We start from the raw sequence: 14,660 nt of genomic DNA, 5'->3' as shown, positions 1-14,660 counted from the left end.
TGTCCGAGCCTTAATAATGGAGAAACACAAACCAAGCTACTAATCATTTTTAACATAAAAAAAGAAAAGAAAAAACAATGATTTTACTACATATAAATAAAACCACAAAGTAGTGAACTAAAACCCTAAAGGCCAGAGTCCAAACCAGATTTTAAACCCCCTATTAGACATAGATACACATATCTTACAATTTACAACGTCAACCTTTCCATGAACATATACAAGCAATCCAAGTATAAGATAAACACCATAAACCAAACAGAAGATTTTCAGTAAACGAAACCATCAACTATCAAATCTTCACATTCCAAACCAAATCTTGTTCATTACTTTTTCTACACGTTAACTTCCGGCACTGGAAACAGTCGTTTAATCAACCAATTGATTGGTCCCAAAACATGAACTTTCTTTTTCCTCCAGAACCAAATCGCTGCACTGTATTGTTCATTGCGTATCTTTGTCGTTGCTGCTCTCCAATCATACTTCTCTGTTTCTTCTCTTGCCGCTTTTCCAATGATCTCTCTTGTTTCACGGTCGTGCAGTAAAGTTCTCAGCTTTGTCACGCAGTCTTCGACATCTCCAGGGTTGAACAAAAACCCAGTTTTTCCCTCCTGAAAACATCAGAATCAGAAAGCCGCAAGCTCAATATCATCTAGAGTACTTTGGTTGGTTTGGTTGGCCCATAAGAACAATCAATGAAAGATCTTGATTTTGTGCATACAGTTTGGCTGAATAAAGTTTGGGTTTGGTTTCAGTTTGCTTTAAGAAAATTGGCCCAAATGGGTTATTAACCATTTTCAGTTTGGTTTATATGCTCATCAATTTAATTTGACTGTTAATTGAATTCCAATTCAGATAGTTTTCACTGACCTGGTCTTCAGGGATTATATCAGGGATTCCACCGGCACGGGCCGCAACTACAGGAAGTCCTGAAGCCATTGCTTCAAGAACCACAAGGCCAAGTGTCTCTGACTCTGATGGCATCACAAACACATCTCCACTTGCGTAAGCTTGTGAGAGTTCATCGCCTTGCAACATTCCCGTGAAAACCGCTGGCATTCCGGTAAACAACTTCTCAAGATCCTCTCTTTAAGAAAACGAAACAGATAAACAAAATTAAAATGTTGTTGACTAGAAATCTTCAGATAACATTATGACCAATCTTTAACAAAATTAGTACTTGTATGGTCCATCTCCAATGAAAGCAATCCGAGCTTCAGGTAATTTGTCCATTACACTGCACACAAATTTCTCAATTTCAGATTTCGATACACCACTTAAAAGAATTGAGTCCAGTTTATACAAAAATCTAACCTCTTTAGAAGCTCCAAACTTTTTTCTACGCCGATACGACCTACATGGATCACTAGTGGCTTTTCTGGTTCACCATTACTGTTAATTACAAAGCATCCAACATCAAGATTAGCATGGAAAGTATCATTGTTCTTAATGCGTATAAACAACAGTATATTCTATTCTTGCCTCAGTCTTATACGCATTTCTTGAGAACGGAAACGGGGATTGAAGCTTTCTGAATCGACACCCTTATTCCAAAGTCGAAGTTGATTAGCTTCAATATATGAAAAAGAAGTAGAAAATGTTAGTTTTAAACAATCATAGAGTTTGTATAAAAATGTAATGTTTATCTTTCGTCACCTGCAGTTGCACCAGCTGCTATAAGATCTTTTCCAATGGCAGCAGAAGGAACTAATGTAAGATCAGCCGCTCTGTGAAGGAATCCTGATAAAAGCTTATTCAAGTTTAGTTTTATATTACATGACAATAACCAGAAAAAATGAAGGAAATTTTGACATTTGAAAAGCGGGTTTTACATACTTATTATAGACCACATTGGTTTTACCAACCAACTAAAAGTGTATCTTGGGATGTATCTGCAAACCAACACAAGCTTAATCTTAGACAAAAAAAAATTCCAACAACAATGTCAAATGAGGCAAATAAAGGTACTTACACAGGGACGTGTGTGTGGTAAGACATTACTATTGGTACAGAGAGCATTTTTGCTATTGCCAGAGCACCAAAGACCTAAAAAAATTAGCAGCGAACAATTAGCAAAAAGTCAAGTTCTAGATTCTCTCAAGTTCACTGTTTTGCTAATGTGAATTCTCGAGGGATTTACCATTATCCCGGGAGACGAAGCGTGTATTATGTCAGGCTTAAACCGTGCAATTTCAGAGATGATTCTTGGACTAAGCGCAAGCGAGAGTGGAACCTTTTGGTAATAAGGGCAAGGGAAGCTGCAAAACAGAAGGATAAATTAGCTATATTACCAAATTGAGAACATCCATATAGTTTTTTTTAATGAGTAAACTAAATGTTTCTACCTTCTTGATCCAATGACTTTGGCTCCATAAAACTCTTCAGGAACACCTTCATGTGTCGTCACGACTATAACCTATGAAGCAAAACTGGTAAATCCGGTTTAAAAAAGAAAAGTTTTCACTTTTCAAGTAATTCTAATTCTGGAAACAGTTACTTAGGTCTTATTAGCTCACTAACACTGTACTTAAGTTGAAAAAGTAGATACTTTATTTCAGAAGAAAAGAACAAACCTCGTCTCCCATTTCACGCAGATACCTAATGAAATTCTGGAATCTGTTTTTATATCCGGAGACATAGCTGCAAAATGAAAGACAGAATCATCACTTCAATAAAATGACATAAGAAAGCTTCTAATCAATGAACCGGTGATTCCGAGAATCATGGGATATTCTAAATTCATTTAAAATCTGAAACTTTGACTCAAAATCCTGAATGAAATTGGTTTTAACGATCTACATAATTGCTAAAGTAGTAAAGTTGTAGAATTTAGTACTCCCAAAAATTGGCGTAGAGTACAAATTCATACATCAGCGAGTATCTCCCCATAAAAATGTAAACATTACAGGAAAGTCAACCAAGAAAAAAAAAAGTACAATTCCTTTCACAGAGACATTTCGTCGAACACAAAACAGGCAAAAAAAAAAAAAAACTCTGAAGAAGAACAGAGAGGACTTACGCAAACGGTGAAGGCTCAACAAAGAGAGCGATTCTCCTAGGCTTTGAGAGCGACTCAGGATCGAGAAGCGGAGCTTCAATCTCCGATTCGTCATCTTCCCTAACTTGAGTAATAGTCATATCGTTGGACCCAGAAACAGAAACAGCCTCCCTTGTAATCTCTCCACAGAAGCGGAGCTTGCTTTTCTTGCGAATCAAGCTAATGGGTAATCTCCGTTGAGACGAAAGACCGAATGAAACAGGGGAATGAACAAAAGAACACCTGGGAGAACAAGTGGTTGCAGCAGAGGAAGAAGGACAAGTGTTGATGATGATGGTCGTGCTAGGAAGCAAACGAGGAGATACAGAGAGATTTATAGAAGAAAGGGTCATGGCTTTTAGTATTTGACAAAAAAAAAAAAAAGCTTAAATTAATAATTTGTGTTGAAGATTTGGGTGTCGTTTAAAAAACAGCAACGTCAGAGAGAATCTGAAGAAGACGAAAGAGTAAATAAAAAGGTATATCCTCTTTGTGAGGCAGAGACAGATAAGCATCATATTACACTTTTTTCAGCATATGCTTCAATTTGATCTCTTGTGTTGTCTGTTTTTTATGTCTATATATTTTATATCTCCAAATCCAAAAATCATTTTATCTCGAAATCTATTGAAATTATTTACTTTTTATATCTCAAAAAAAAAAAAAAAAAACCCCGGTTGGTAATATAACGACCATACTACTAAAAATTATTGAAAAATCGTTGTTGTTATAATGGTTTATGCACGATGGTAATAACTTGTACAGCTTTTTAATAGCACGAGATCGTTTTGATGAAAGAATCGAAAAAACAAGAAAAATTAAAATTGAATGAAAGGTGGATAATAATATTAACTACTACTCCCTCTGTTCCTAATAGTGATGTTTTGAGATTTTTTCTTGTTTCATAAAGTTTGATGTTTTATAATAATATCATTATCTTTTTTAATTGTAACCAATAGGAAGAGGAGAGAAGTGAAATTAAAATTATTAAACAAACAACTAAATAATTAAATAATCTAAAAATTATTTTTTCTTAATTTATGTGCAAAACCCAAAACATCAAATTGAAGGGAAGAGAGGGAGTAGTAGATTTTAACAATCACAATAACGTACTCCTGACAAAAATTTGACTTTGTTATTATTTTGGTCAATAGTTTTCGTTACGTATCATATCATTAGCCGCACTGATTACTTCGAATTATCTATTTACTTGTAGATCGAAATAACATAAAACTCAAATAAATACGCCAAGACAACCTTATATTTATTATTTTTATATTGCTTATAAATACAACAGAAAAAAAGGGACAAAAATAGAAACGTGGAATCTGAAATCTATTCCATTGAATATTCGCCTCTCATAATTATAAGCATCTTGTCTTATATGATACAACACAACATACAAACTCCTTGGCTGTCTCATATGGCCATATGCATCATTGCTTGTGAAAGATCTAACTTAATTTCTCATGACCAATAATTTATGGATTCTCATCTTTCTTAAGAACACAACACATAAACGTAGTGTGTTCTTCGAATTCAAAATCTTACATAATTTAACTCAATGACAACATGATTGCTTTCAATATTACTGATGGCTTATTTTATTGTTTTAGACTTTTTTAATAGAAAATCTCAAGACATGATGATGCAAAATTCCATTACACTAAATGGCTAATAAGGGCCCATAGTATTATTAAAGGACCCGAATCGGGCTAAGTTTTCTTTGTTCCTTCGGCCCAAAGATGACGAGTTACACAAAAAGTATGGACTCTTGAAATATTCAATTGTTCTATTTCACTGTGGAAGTAGTGGAAGTAGGTGTGACAAGTGTTATTGGACAAGATCTCAGGGGACAGGGAGTCCGGAGTCATCTCTTTCAGATTTCTGCCTTTCTTTCACACTATAACATTGAGATTAATGTACTTCAAATGAAATTTACAAAACAAATAATTGAGACGAACTTTATTTCAATTGGTTAGAATAGTATTGTTTAACTGTTACTACATCGAAGTTGAACTTTTTGTATGTGCTAATGATAATTCTCTGTTTATTCAAACTTCTCATTCATAATTTTCTTGTTTGACATAATCAAACATATATATATAAATCAAAAAAGAAGACATATATATGCCTATGTGTGTACACATAAAATATAATGAATGGGAAACATTGGGGTAGGACCCCTAATATTTCACCTAAAAAACAAAGCTCACAACAGTGACAAGAAGAGAATCAATCTGTTTTTATTTTGATTTAAAAAATTGCATCACCTTCGTAGAAATTCCACAAGCTATATCATGGAAAAAAATCAAGAAACAATTAAAACAAATCTAGATATTGGAAACCATTTCATATTTCATATTAATTGGTTACGTGTAGTTTGTGCATATAAACAAGTAACTTCTTCCAATTTTCTATTTTCCTTTCTTAATATTTCCTCCCTAAAAATTATAATTCCTCAACACACTTGCCCCCATAAATACTCTTCAAAACCCCTCACGTACGTCTCCAATTGTTTCTCTTTCTCTCTCTGGATAAAGTTTCAGACAAGAATATGTCTCGAAGAACATCCAAAAGAGTAAGTTTTAGTCCGGACCCAGAAGCAAACGACGAACTGGTCTTCCCAACACACACCGGTCTCAGCTCATCATCACGGCATGGTCGGAGGAGGGTCGTTGTTGGAATTTTCAGTTTCAGCGTCAGTGACCCGCCGGCAGCGAGGAGATTACTCCGGCGTATTGGAGCCAGAGTTAGCAAAACGTTTCGTTATATATCATTGGGGAGGAAGAGTAATAACACCAAAACGACGCCGTCATCTTCGAGAAACCTTTCCTCGTCTTCGTCTCTGTCTTGTTCATCCTCTTACTCTTCCTCGTCTATTTATTTGATGAAGTCAAAGTCTCTAAACGAATCAGAGTCTCACCGTGCAGAAGCCATTGAGGACTGCATCGAGTTCTTAAACTCTTGTTCTTCTTTGTCGAGATCAAACTCGATCTCGACCTGGTCTTGCTAAACGATTTTTATTTTGTTTGTAATGTAAAAAGAGTTGAAAAAATTGAGAATTGCATAGGTGATCTGATCAGTTGATTACAGTTTTATGTTGTCGATTCAATTATTCATTTAGCAAGTGACTACTAAAAGTTATATAATTCCTCACCCTTTTTCTTGTTTAAGTTTCGTTACAAACTATAACCCAATGTTTTCTAATTGTTGCAAAACTATACTCGACAAAAGAAATTAATCAATGCAGTACATAATTATTTATGGCTCAATTATATAGGACATTTTGATTGTTATTGTTTCAACATAAATTAGATGTTATGACGTTCATATCAGTTTACTTTTCTTTCTTTTCCAAGTTGTCCAGCTTTCGAATTTCATGAAGCATAATCGATGAATTTCGTGATATCTTCATAAATAATATTATTGCCTCTTAACAATTACTATATTTTTACAGAATCGAAAAACGAAGTGGGCCAGTTTAGAATTCAAAAAGAAGGGTCGAAATCAAAGGACCATACCATAAGACAGAGAAAGCTTCTCTTTTTTGACCCAATATTTGATTTCTTCCTTGCAGAGAAAATATAAGTAATAATATTTAATTTAAATCTATAGTAAAGTTTTTAAAACATAAAAACTCATCATAGCAAACATTAAGCGTTATAGAAATTGTAGGTCCCTGAACATTATTACTACAGCCTTTTAAAGAATCCAATGAAAAGTTTGTTTCTTTTTCTTTCTTGGTATCACCTTCAAGAGTTGAAGCTTTGTGCTGAAGCTTTCTTGAGTTCAAGTGCTCGTTTATAAGGCGGTGCGATGGGAGGTTGAATCGGGTCCAAACTCTGGTATGATGATCCATCTGCTTCTTTAGGGAGAGGGTAAGACCGGTCTGAGTCATAACCGGTTAAGTCACCACATGCCAAGAATGGTATATAAACTTTGTTGGGTCCTTCAAGCCAACCACTACTGCAATCTGCAGAGTATCAAGAAAAGAAAATAGAAAATCTCAAGAACACTAAAAAAAAAAGGGTAAAATATTCTCTTTTTGAAGCCTGACGTAATATTAAAGAAGATTTCTTTGTCTTGCCCAAAAGGTTAACTTCACATGAAGAGAGCGTTTTTAGGTGAGAGTTAGGTTGAGAAAGAGTATATTCAAAGTGTACTACTCAGCAATGCATAAGTTAGTTGTGTCTAACTAGAAGAGCTTCAGAATTTTGAAGCTGAAGCTAAGAGATTTTTACCGAGATCACTTCCACCTGAAGGGCTTCCAACTTTCTCCAAGAGACGATGCAGATCTCTCGGGTTAAATCCTTCTGGCGGAGAGTAATTCTCGCAGACTGCAAAAGCCTCTATAGAAACAGAGTGGAGAAAAATGCAATCAGAATCTCTTTTAAAAAGCAACATTTACGTCTTTGATGATTAAACCTTGAGTAAGTAAATCATATTTGCACATGTGAAAGTTCTATTCTTTTACCTATACTCGAATTGCGGCTGCTTTTCGGTTTCGCAAAAGTTACGGTTGGGAAAAACAACTTCAACTACAAATAAAAGGAGGTGAATATATCAGTAAAAGCAACAGGTAATTTCATGAGCACAACACCTAAACTTACTTGACAGTACAAGAGACTTGTATCTTTTCCGCGGAATATCTTTGCAATAAATTTTCCACCTTCTTTAAGAATATGGGTTACAATCGTTAAACCCTGAAGAAAAACGGATTGTTTGTTATTTGTCATTATTCATGAAACATATGCTTCAGGTTAGTGCTAAATTTAGTTCAAACATGACACACTGATCATGTATACAGATAGATATAAGAAACTCACCGCTAGTATGAGTTGGGACTGGACAAATTCATCCATGTCATGCAAACCAGTAACTGTAAACCAAATTGTAAAAGGCATTATTTTTATAGCATACTGTAAATATTGAATGACAACCAGAAACCGTATCCATTGTTTTACCATCTGGTGCACCATCACAGACAACCAGGTCCGCTTTGCAGCCGTCGAAGTGTCTAATGACCTTGAAAAAACTCCCAAAAAAGGTAAGTCATGGAAACAAACACAAACTCGAAGCATAATCAAGGAGGAAGAAAGAGATGCAGATAAATCTATGAGATAGGAGACAAGGAAATTTCACCACTTCAGCAGTCCGAGCATTAGTTATGTCCCCTTGGACCTGGATGACACCTTCAATCGGAGCCATAGGCTGCAAATCTATGGCTACTATAAGAGGAAGACCTCCTTCTCTGCATAGTGTTTCAACTTTGTCAAGAAGTGGATTACTAAACTAGCAGAATTAAACAACTACGATGTTGAAGAGAAACTTACTTTGACTCAGCTGAGGACTTTGCAGGAAGATATAATTGACGACTCAAGACCTACAAATGAAATGCACTGATAAGATTCAGAACGTGTTTCTCTTTAATTTATCCACTGAGAACCAAGGAGCAGGCAACGAATTAGTAAAAACCCAACCAAAAAAAGATTAATTCTACAGCATCCCATGCTCTCTCAATTCAATTTCCCAATCAATATCAACTTTTGTTTTCCTCTATTTAACTCCCCCCATTCTACACTAACCAAGCTAAGTTGTCGGTTAGCTAACTGAGATTGCAACTCAACTATATAATCCTATACAAAAAGTTGGGCACAGTTATGAAATATACCCTGAAAATCTAAAAAATAGCTCTAGTTCCAGCTTTAGACTTTCTAAACAGTTTCTTCTTTCTTCTATGCTAAAAGGTCGGCGGTACACACGTGAGATATCTACTAACTGACTAAGCCGATTTACATTATGCCCAATGTGAATAATAACAACTTAGGATCACCATACCTGACTCCAGCTACCAGGTGCAGCACATAAATCTACAACCCTCTTCACGCCTGCATATAATGAGGACAGAGCCTATAAGTTTATTGTTTGTACCATGTATTTATGTCTATCAGCTACAAATTCATTGGTCAAAAGTATAGCATTTTATTCAATTAAACAGGTTTTGGACTAATGTCCCGTGAGATTAGGCTTTTGAGTCTGTCGATGAGTGTTCATATGAGACAAAAGATAAAGGATTCAAGAGATCACCTTCAAAAATATTGAATTCTTCATCAATCTGAAGAAGCTTAAAGGCACTTCTCGCACGCCATCCTTCTTCTTTAGCTTTACGATAATATATATCCTGCAAAAAATTAGTCAACGCACCGTTAAAACTCACGAGTATAGTTCTGAGAAATGCGCATCTTTTACTTTAAGCTCTAAGAACCATATAAAAAAATTTCAATCAAGGCATACCCTTTTGTCTCGAGAAGCTTTACCCATGTCCTCTAAAGTAGAATTAAGAGTTGGTTCACTGCGATGAACACAAAAAGTCAGCGAAAACTGAAGGGACAGAGATGAGTTAAGCCACAAGGGTGTCTTAGAGGCATTCTATCAAACACTTTAAGGGCACAACAAAATCTCTGCAAGATAGAAAATTGCGAGTTTAAATCGATATATTAGAAGACCCTCCAAATTACCTCGCAGTATACAGCAGCTAGCTGAAGAAGTGAAGATTTTCAAGGTAGAGGGAGTGAAGAAGACTGTGTGAGAACAAAATCGCTTCTTCTTTTTTTCTTTAGCTATTGAACTTTGATCTTGTGCCCTAACAATTTGGAAGATGACGAAATAGAGTTATTGGGCTTGAGCCCAAGTATTTATAATTGGATATGGAATTTACGACACCAATAAGTAAAACATGTCCGTATCCAAATTTACAGTCGCCCAATGTAAATTCTGAATTTCGTAGTTACATTAATATATTTTTGTGTCGAGCTCGGCATGTTTTTTTTTTTTTTTTTTTTTTTACATCTTTGGATCGACAAGGCTCGATCCATAACCAATCCCTAATACGCAGGGTAACACAATTTAGTAGAGTCGAACTCCGGTGGAGAAGGCAGAGTCAAGTGGTTACTAAAGGCACATCCTGGAGCTCGGCATGTTTTTTCACGTGATATAGATTTAAACATTTAAGCTTACGGACCAACTAAACACGGGATACCTAAGCGCGGTTAGTTTTCGATGTGTTTAAAATTTAACACTTCAATTAATTTTTAAAATTTTTTAGTGAAATTAACATGGTTTTAGTTAAAAAAATTATTTTCTTTAAGTGTTAAAGTTTAAAAATTTTAAAGTTAAAATCACTATTATTTTTAAAAATGAGTTTAAGTGTTAAATCTATATAACGTGAAAATATGCCGAACTTTGAACACCAAAGCTTAAGGACAACCTATGGACGGGATGCCTAGGCGCGGTTAGTTTTTGACTTGTTTATATAGAGAAATTGTTAAAAATACCTCTTTTTCAATACCCCTTTTCAAAAATGCCCCTTTTGAGAGTCCATTTTTAAGTTTGCCCTCTTTTATTTTATTTTTTTACCATTTTACCCTTATTTGAAACAAAATTAGGTCCACAAAATACAAAATATTTTTTAGCGGGAAAAGTGATCCCGCAATTTTCCCACCAAAACACTTGTAAAAACCTTTAAAATACCTTGTAAAATTTTTCCGTAAAAATTTTTCCCGACAAAAAATTTTCACGCCAAAAATTTTTTTTTGCGGGAAAAGTGATTCCGCAATTTTTTCGGCGAAATTTTTTTGGCGGAAAAATTTTTGGCGGGAAAAATTTACAAGATATTTTAAAGGTTTTACGGAGTATTTACAAGTGTTTTGTAAGGTTTTACAATGTATTTTAAAAGGTTTTACAAGGTACTTATAAGGTATTTATAACTTGTAAAACCTTATAAAAAACTTGTAAAACCTTATAACTTATAAAACCTTATAAAATAGCTTGTAAAATTTTATAATATCTTATAAATACCTTTATAAATACGTTGTAAAACCTTTTAAAATACATTGTAAAACCTTATAAATACCCTGTAAAAAACCTTTAAAATACCTTGTAAATTTTTCCCGCCAAAAATTTAACGTCAAAAAATTGCGGAATCACTTTTCCCGCAAAAAAAATTTTTTGGCGAGAAAAAATTTTACGGGAAAATTTTACAAGGTATTTTAAAGGTTTTACAAGTTTTTACAAGTGTTTTGGCGGGAAAAATTGCGGGATCACTTTTCCCGCCAAAAAATATTTTGTATTTTGTGTACCTAATTTTATTATATTTCCTTATATATTTGTGATATCTTTTATTAAAAGAAGGGTAATTTAGTCATTTTATACATAAAAGGGGTATTTTTAAAAATGGACAGCCAAAGGGGGCATTTTTGAAAAAGGGTATTGAAAAAGGGGCATTTTTGAGAGTCTCCCTTAAAATTTAATACTTAAACTAATTTTTAAAAAAATTTAGTGAAATTAACAAGGTTTTATTTTATTTAAAAACATTATTTTATTTAAGTGTTAAAGTTTTAAATTTTTAAAAGTTAAAATCACTATTATTTTTAAAAATGAGTTTAAGTGTGAAATATATATAACGTGGAAACATGCCGAATTTCGAACACCAAAGCTTACGGACCAACTAAGGACGGGATGCCTAAGCGCGGTTAGTTTTCGACATATTTAAAATTTAACACTTAAACTAATTTTTAAAAAGTTTTAGTGAAATTAACATGCTTTGAGTTAAAAATATTATTTTATTTAAGCGTTAAAGTTTTAAAATTTAAAAGTCAAAATCACTAATATTTTCAAAAATGAGTTTAAATGTTAAATCTATAAAACGTGAAAACATGCCGAACTTCGAACACCACAAAGCTTACGGACCAACTAAGGACGGGATGCCTAGGCGCGGTTAGTTTTCGACGTGCTTAAAATTTAACATTTAAACAAATTCTTAAAAAGTTTTAGTGAAATTAACATGGTTTTAGTTAAAAATATATATTTTTTTAAGTGTTAAAGTTTAAAATCTTTAAAGTCAAAATTACTATTATTTTTCAAAAATGAGTTTAAGTGTTAAATCTATATAACGTGAAAACCTTCCGAACTTCGAACACCACAAAGCTTACGGTCACTAAGGACGGGATGCCTAGGTGCGGTTAGTTTTCGACGTGTTTAAAATTTAACACTTAAAACAAATTCATAAAAAGTTTTAGTGAAATTAACATGGTTTTAGTTAAAAACATTTTTTTCTTTAAGTGTTAAAGTTTTAAAGTCAAAATCACTATTATTTTCAAAAATGAGTTTAAGTGTTAAATCTATATAACGTGAAAACATGCCGAACTTCGAACACCACAAAGCTTACGGACCAATGAAGGACGGGATGCCTAGGCGCGGTTAGTTTTCGACGTGTTTAAAATTCAACACTTAATCTAATTCTTAAAAAGTTTTAGTGAAATTAACATAGTTTTAGTTTTGGTTAAAAATATTATTTTCTTAAAGTTGAAGTGTTAAATTTGTTTTAAATTTTAGTACTATGGTTTTTGTGATAAAGTTTAGTGAAAAAGTTTTAGTGAAATTAACATGATTTTAGTTAAAAACATTATTTTATTTAAGTGTTAAAGTTTTAAAGTCAAAATCACTATTATTTTCAAAATTGAGTTTAAAATTTTAAAGTCAAAATCACTATTATTTTCAAAAATGAGTTTAAGTGTTAAATCTATATAACGTGAAAACATGCCGAACTTCGAACACCACAAAGCTTACGGACCAATGAAGGACGGGATGCCTAGGCGCGGTTAGTTTTCGACGTGTTTAAAATTTACCACTTAAACAAATTCTTAAAAAGTTTTAGTGAAATTAACATGGTTTTATTTAAAAATATTATTTTCTTAAAGTTGAAGTGTTAAATTTGTTTTAAATTTTAGTACTATGGTTTTTGTGATAAAGTTTAGTGAAAAAGTTTTAGTGAAATTAACATGGTTTTAGTTAAAAACATTATTTTATTTAAGTGTTAAAGTTTTAAAGTCAAAATCACTATTATTTTCAAAAATGAGTTTAAGTGTTAAATCTATATAACGTGAAAATATGCCGAACTTCGAACACCACAAAGCTTACGGACCAATGAAGGACGGGATGCCTAGGCGCGGTTAGTTTTCGACGTGTTTAAAATTTACCACTTAAACTAATTCTTAAAAAATTGTAGTGAAATTAACATGGTTTTAGTTAAAAATATTATTTTCTTAAAATTGAAGTGTTAAATTTGTTTTAAATTTTAGTACTATAGTTTTTGTGATAAAGTTTAGTGAAAAAGTTTTAGTGAAATTAACATGGTTTTAGTTAAAAACATTATTTTATTTAAGTGTTAAAGTTTTAAAGTCAAAATCACTATTATTTTCAAAAATGAGTTTAAGTGTTAAATCTATATAACGTGAAAACATGCCGAACTTCGAACACCACAAAGCTTACGGACCAATGAAGGACGGGATGCCTAGGCGCGGTTAGTTTTCGACGTGTTTAAAATTCAACACTTAATCTAATTCTTAAAAAGTTTTAGTGAAATTAACATAGTTTTAGTTTTGGTTAAAAATATTATTTTCTTAAAGTTGAAGTGTTAAATTTGTTTTAAATTTTAGTGAAAATTACTATTATTTAACCTAATTTAAAAAATTAAAAAGTTTTTTTTATTTAAATGTTTTAGTGAAAGTTTTAAACTATTTAATTTTAGTTTTACTTAAAATAATTTTTAAAGAAAACAAACAAAAAATAAGAATGAAGAAAGTAATACCTGGATTTGGTAGCCCATACAAAAAGCCCATTCGAAGTGTGAGCCCACCGTGTAGTTGTGTCGTTGATGACATCCGAATCCACCGCTTGGAAAATCTGAGAACTTTGGTTTGTCTTTGATGAAAAGTTGATCGGCTTCACTCTCATCTCTTCGTCCATCTCCAGAACCACTCTTCCCCAAACCCTACGTACGTACGTCTCATCAAGGTCCATGCGGATTCTTTTACTGGTTTGTTGTTCTCACAAAGAGCAGAGCAGTCGTCGTTCTTCCTCATGTTAGAGTTCCTCCTAGGTCGACCTCGGAATCTCAATTTCTTCTTCTGCATCGAGAGAATGGTCTAATCAAAACCTTCTTAGGTGCTCCTCGCTTTCACTGCCTCCGATCTCTTCCTTCTCCACCGGTGAAATTAGGTTCTGACATCATCCTCGATTGGGTCAAGACAGAGAGCGTGTGGGAGAAGTTATTCAATCAGTCACGAATCTGAGATGTCGAGTGATCTTAAAAAGAGAAATAGAAGAGAAAGATGATAGATTTTGTCTTTCGTTTCTCGAAGAAGAAGAAGAGAATTTTGATTTCTCATGAATGGAGAAGAAGAGAATGTGTATTTATAAGCAATGATACTCTTAAAGAAAAAAAGGAAATAAACCTAGAACCTACTTTGCTTATTAATCTAACCGTTGGGATTATTTATATACTTTTATTATTCTAACCGTTGGGATTTTCAGTATTTTAGAGAAAATCTAAATTAGATCCGATTTCCATTTACTAATATCGATCTTTTTTTTTTTTTGCTAAATTTACTAATATCGATCTAACCAAAAAGGAAATTTCGTTTTGGTTGTTTCCTTTTTCTCGATGACTTTTTCCTTTTTTTTTTATTTAACGTTTACAAAAAATCATCTTTTCTTTTGCGCTCAAAAATTATATATCAAAAGGTAAAATAAGAGAGAACATGAATGATGATCAATTCCT

At 33.2% G+C, this 14,660-nt stretch overlaps 3 protein-coding genes across 3 annotated transcripts; 1 reads left to right on the top strand and 2 right to left on the bottom strand.

Moving 5' to 3' along the window:
• Nucleotides 1-66: 66 nt before the first annotated feature.
• Nucleotides 67-3,581, bottom strand: LOC9309089 (sulfoquinovosyl transferase SQD2). Its single transcript, XM_002870892.2, has 12 exons — nt 3,020-3,581; nt 2,574-2,640; nt 2,346-2,416; nt 2,141-2,258; nt 1,973-2,046; nt 1,837-1,892; nt 1,657-1,740; nt 1,483-1,570; nt 1,315-1,392; nt 1,181-1,237; nt 871-1,087; nt 67-611 (listed from the first exon to the last, which is right to left on the bottom strand). Exons 1-12 carry the CDS (start codon nt 3,388-3,390, stop codon nt 336-338), a joined length of 1,557 nt encoding a protein of 518 aa, XP_002870938.1. The 5' UTR covers nt 3,391-3,581; the 3' UTR covers nt 67-335.
• A 1,557-nt stretch (nt 3,582-5,138) lies between these two features.
• LOC9307008 lies at nt 5,139-6,285 on the top strand. The gene has a single exon (XM_021022906.1). The coding sequence runs from the start codon at nt 5,595-5,597 to the stop codon at nt 6,051-6,053; it is 459 nt and encodes a 152-aa protein (XP_020878565.1). The 5' UTR covers nt 5,139-5,594; the 3' UTR covers nt 6,054-6,285.
• A 338-nt stretch (nt 6,286-6,623) lies between these two features.
• Nucleotides 6,624-9,699, bottom strand: LOC9307007 (putative tRNA (cytidine(32)/guanosine(34)-2'-O)-methyltransferase). The gene is made up of 12 exons (XM_021023731.1): nt 9,559-9,699; nt 9,335-9,392; nt 9,128-9,221; nt 8,879-8,928; nt 8,374-8,423; nt 8,183-8,291; nt 8,005-8,065; nt 7,867-7,919; nt 7,651-7,743; nt 7,515-7,578; nt 7,282-7,389; nt 6,624-7,013 (listed from the first exon to the last, which is right to left on the bottom strand). The coding sequence occupies exons 2-12, from the start codon at nt 9,359-9,361 to the stop codon at nt 6,793-6,795; spliced, it is 930 nt and encodes a 309-aa protein (XP_020879390.1). The 5' UTR covers nt 9,362-9,392; nt 9,559-9,699; the 3' UTR covers nt 6,624-6,792.
• Nucleotides 9,700-14,660: the final 4,961 nt, after the last annotated feature.

This window comes from Arabidopsis lyrata (genome assembly GCF_000004255.2).
Source record: "Arabidopsis lyrata subsp. lyrata unplaced genomic scaffold ARALYscaffold_6, whole genome shotgun sequence".
NCBI classification, from domain to species: Eukaryota; Viridiplantae; Streptophyta; class Magnoliopsida; order Brassicales; family Brassicaceae; genus Arabidopsis; species Arabidopsis lyrata.
The sequence above is the reverse complement of the archived record's forward strand: the minus strand, read 5'-3'. Positions and strand labels throughout refer to the sequence as shown.

Excerpts from the sequence above, each read along its gene's own strand:
- LOC9309089 (XM_002870892.2), bottom strand. The coding sequence starts at position 3,390 with ATGACCCTTTCTTCTATAAATCTCTCTGTATCTCCTCGTTTGCTTCCT. Across the intron at positions 1,893-1,972 it reads TACCACACACACGTCCCTGT|ATACATCCCAAGATACACTT; the intron begins GTAAGTACCTTT and ends GTTGGTTTGCAG. Across the intron at positions 1,571-1,656 it reads AGCAGCTGGTGCAACTGCAG|CTAATCAACTTCGACTTTGG; the intron begins GTGACGAAAGAT and ends CATATATTGAAG.
- LOC9307008 (XM_021022906.1), top strand. The coding sequence starts at position 5,595 with ATGTCTCGAAGAACATCCAAAAGAGTAAGTTTTAGTCCGGACCCAGAA.
- LOC9307007 (XM_021023731.1), bottom strand. The coding sequence starts at position 9,361 with ATGGGTAAAGCTTCTCGAGACAAAAGG. Across the intron at positions 8,292-8,373 it reads AAGTCCTCAGCTGAGTCAAA|AGAAGGAGGTCTTCCTCTTA; the intron begins GTAAGTTTCTCT and ends AACACTATGCAG. Across the intron at positions 7,390-7,514 it reads CAGCCGCAATTCGAGTATAG|AGGCTTTTGCAGTCTGCGAG; the intron begins GTAAAAGAATAG and ends CTGTTTCTATAG.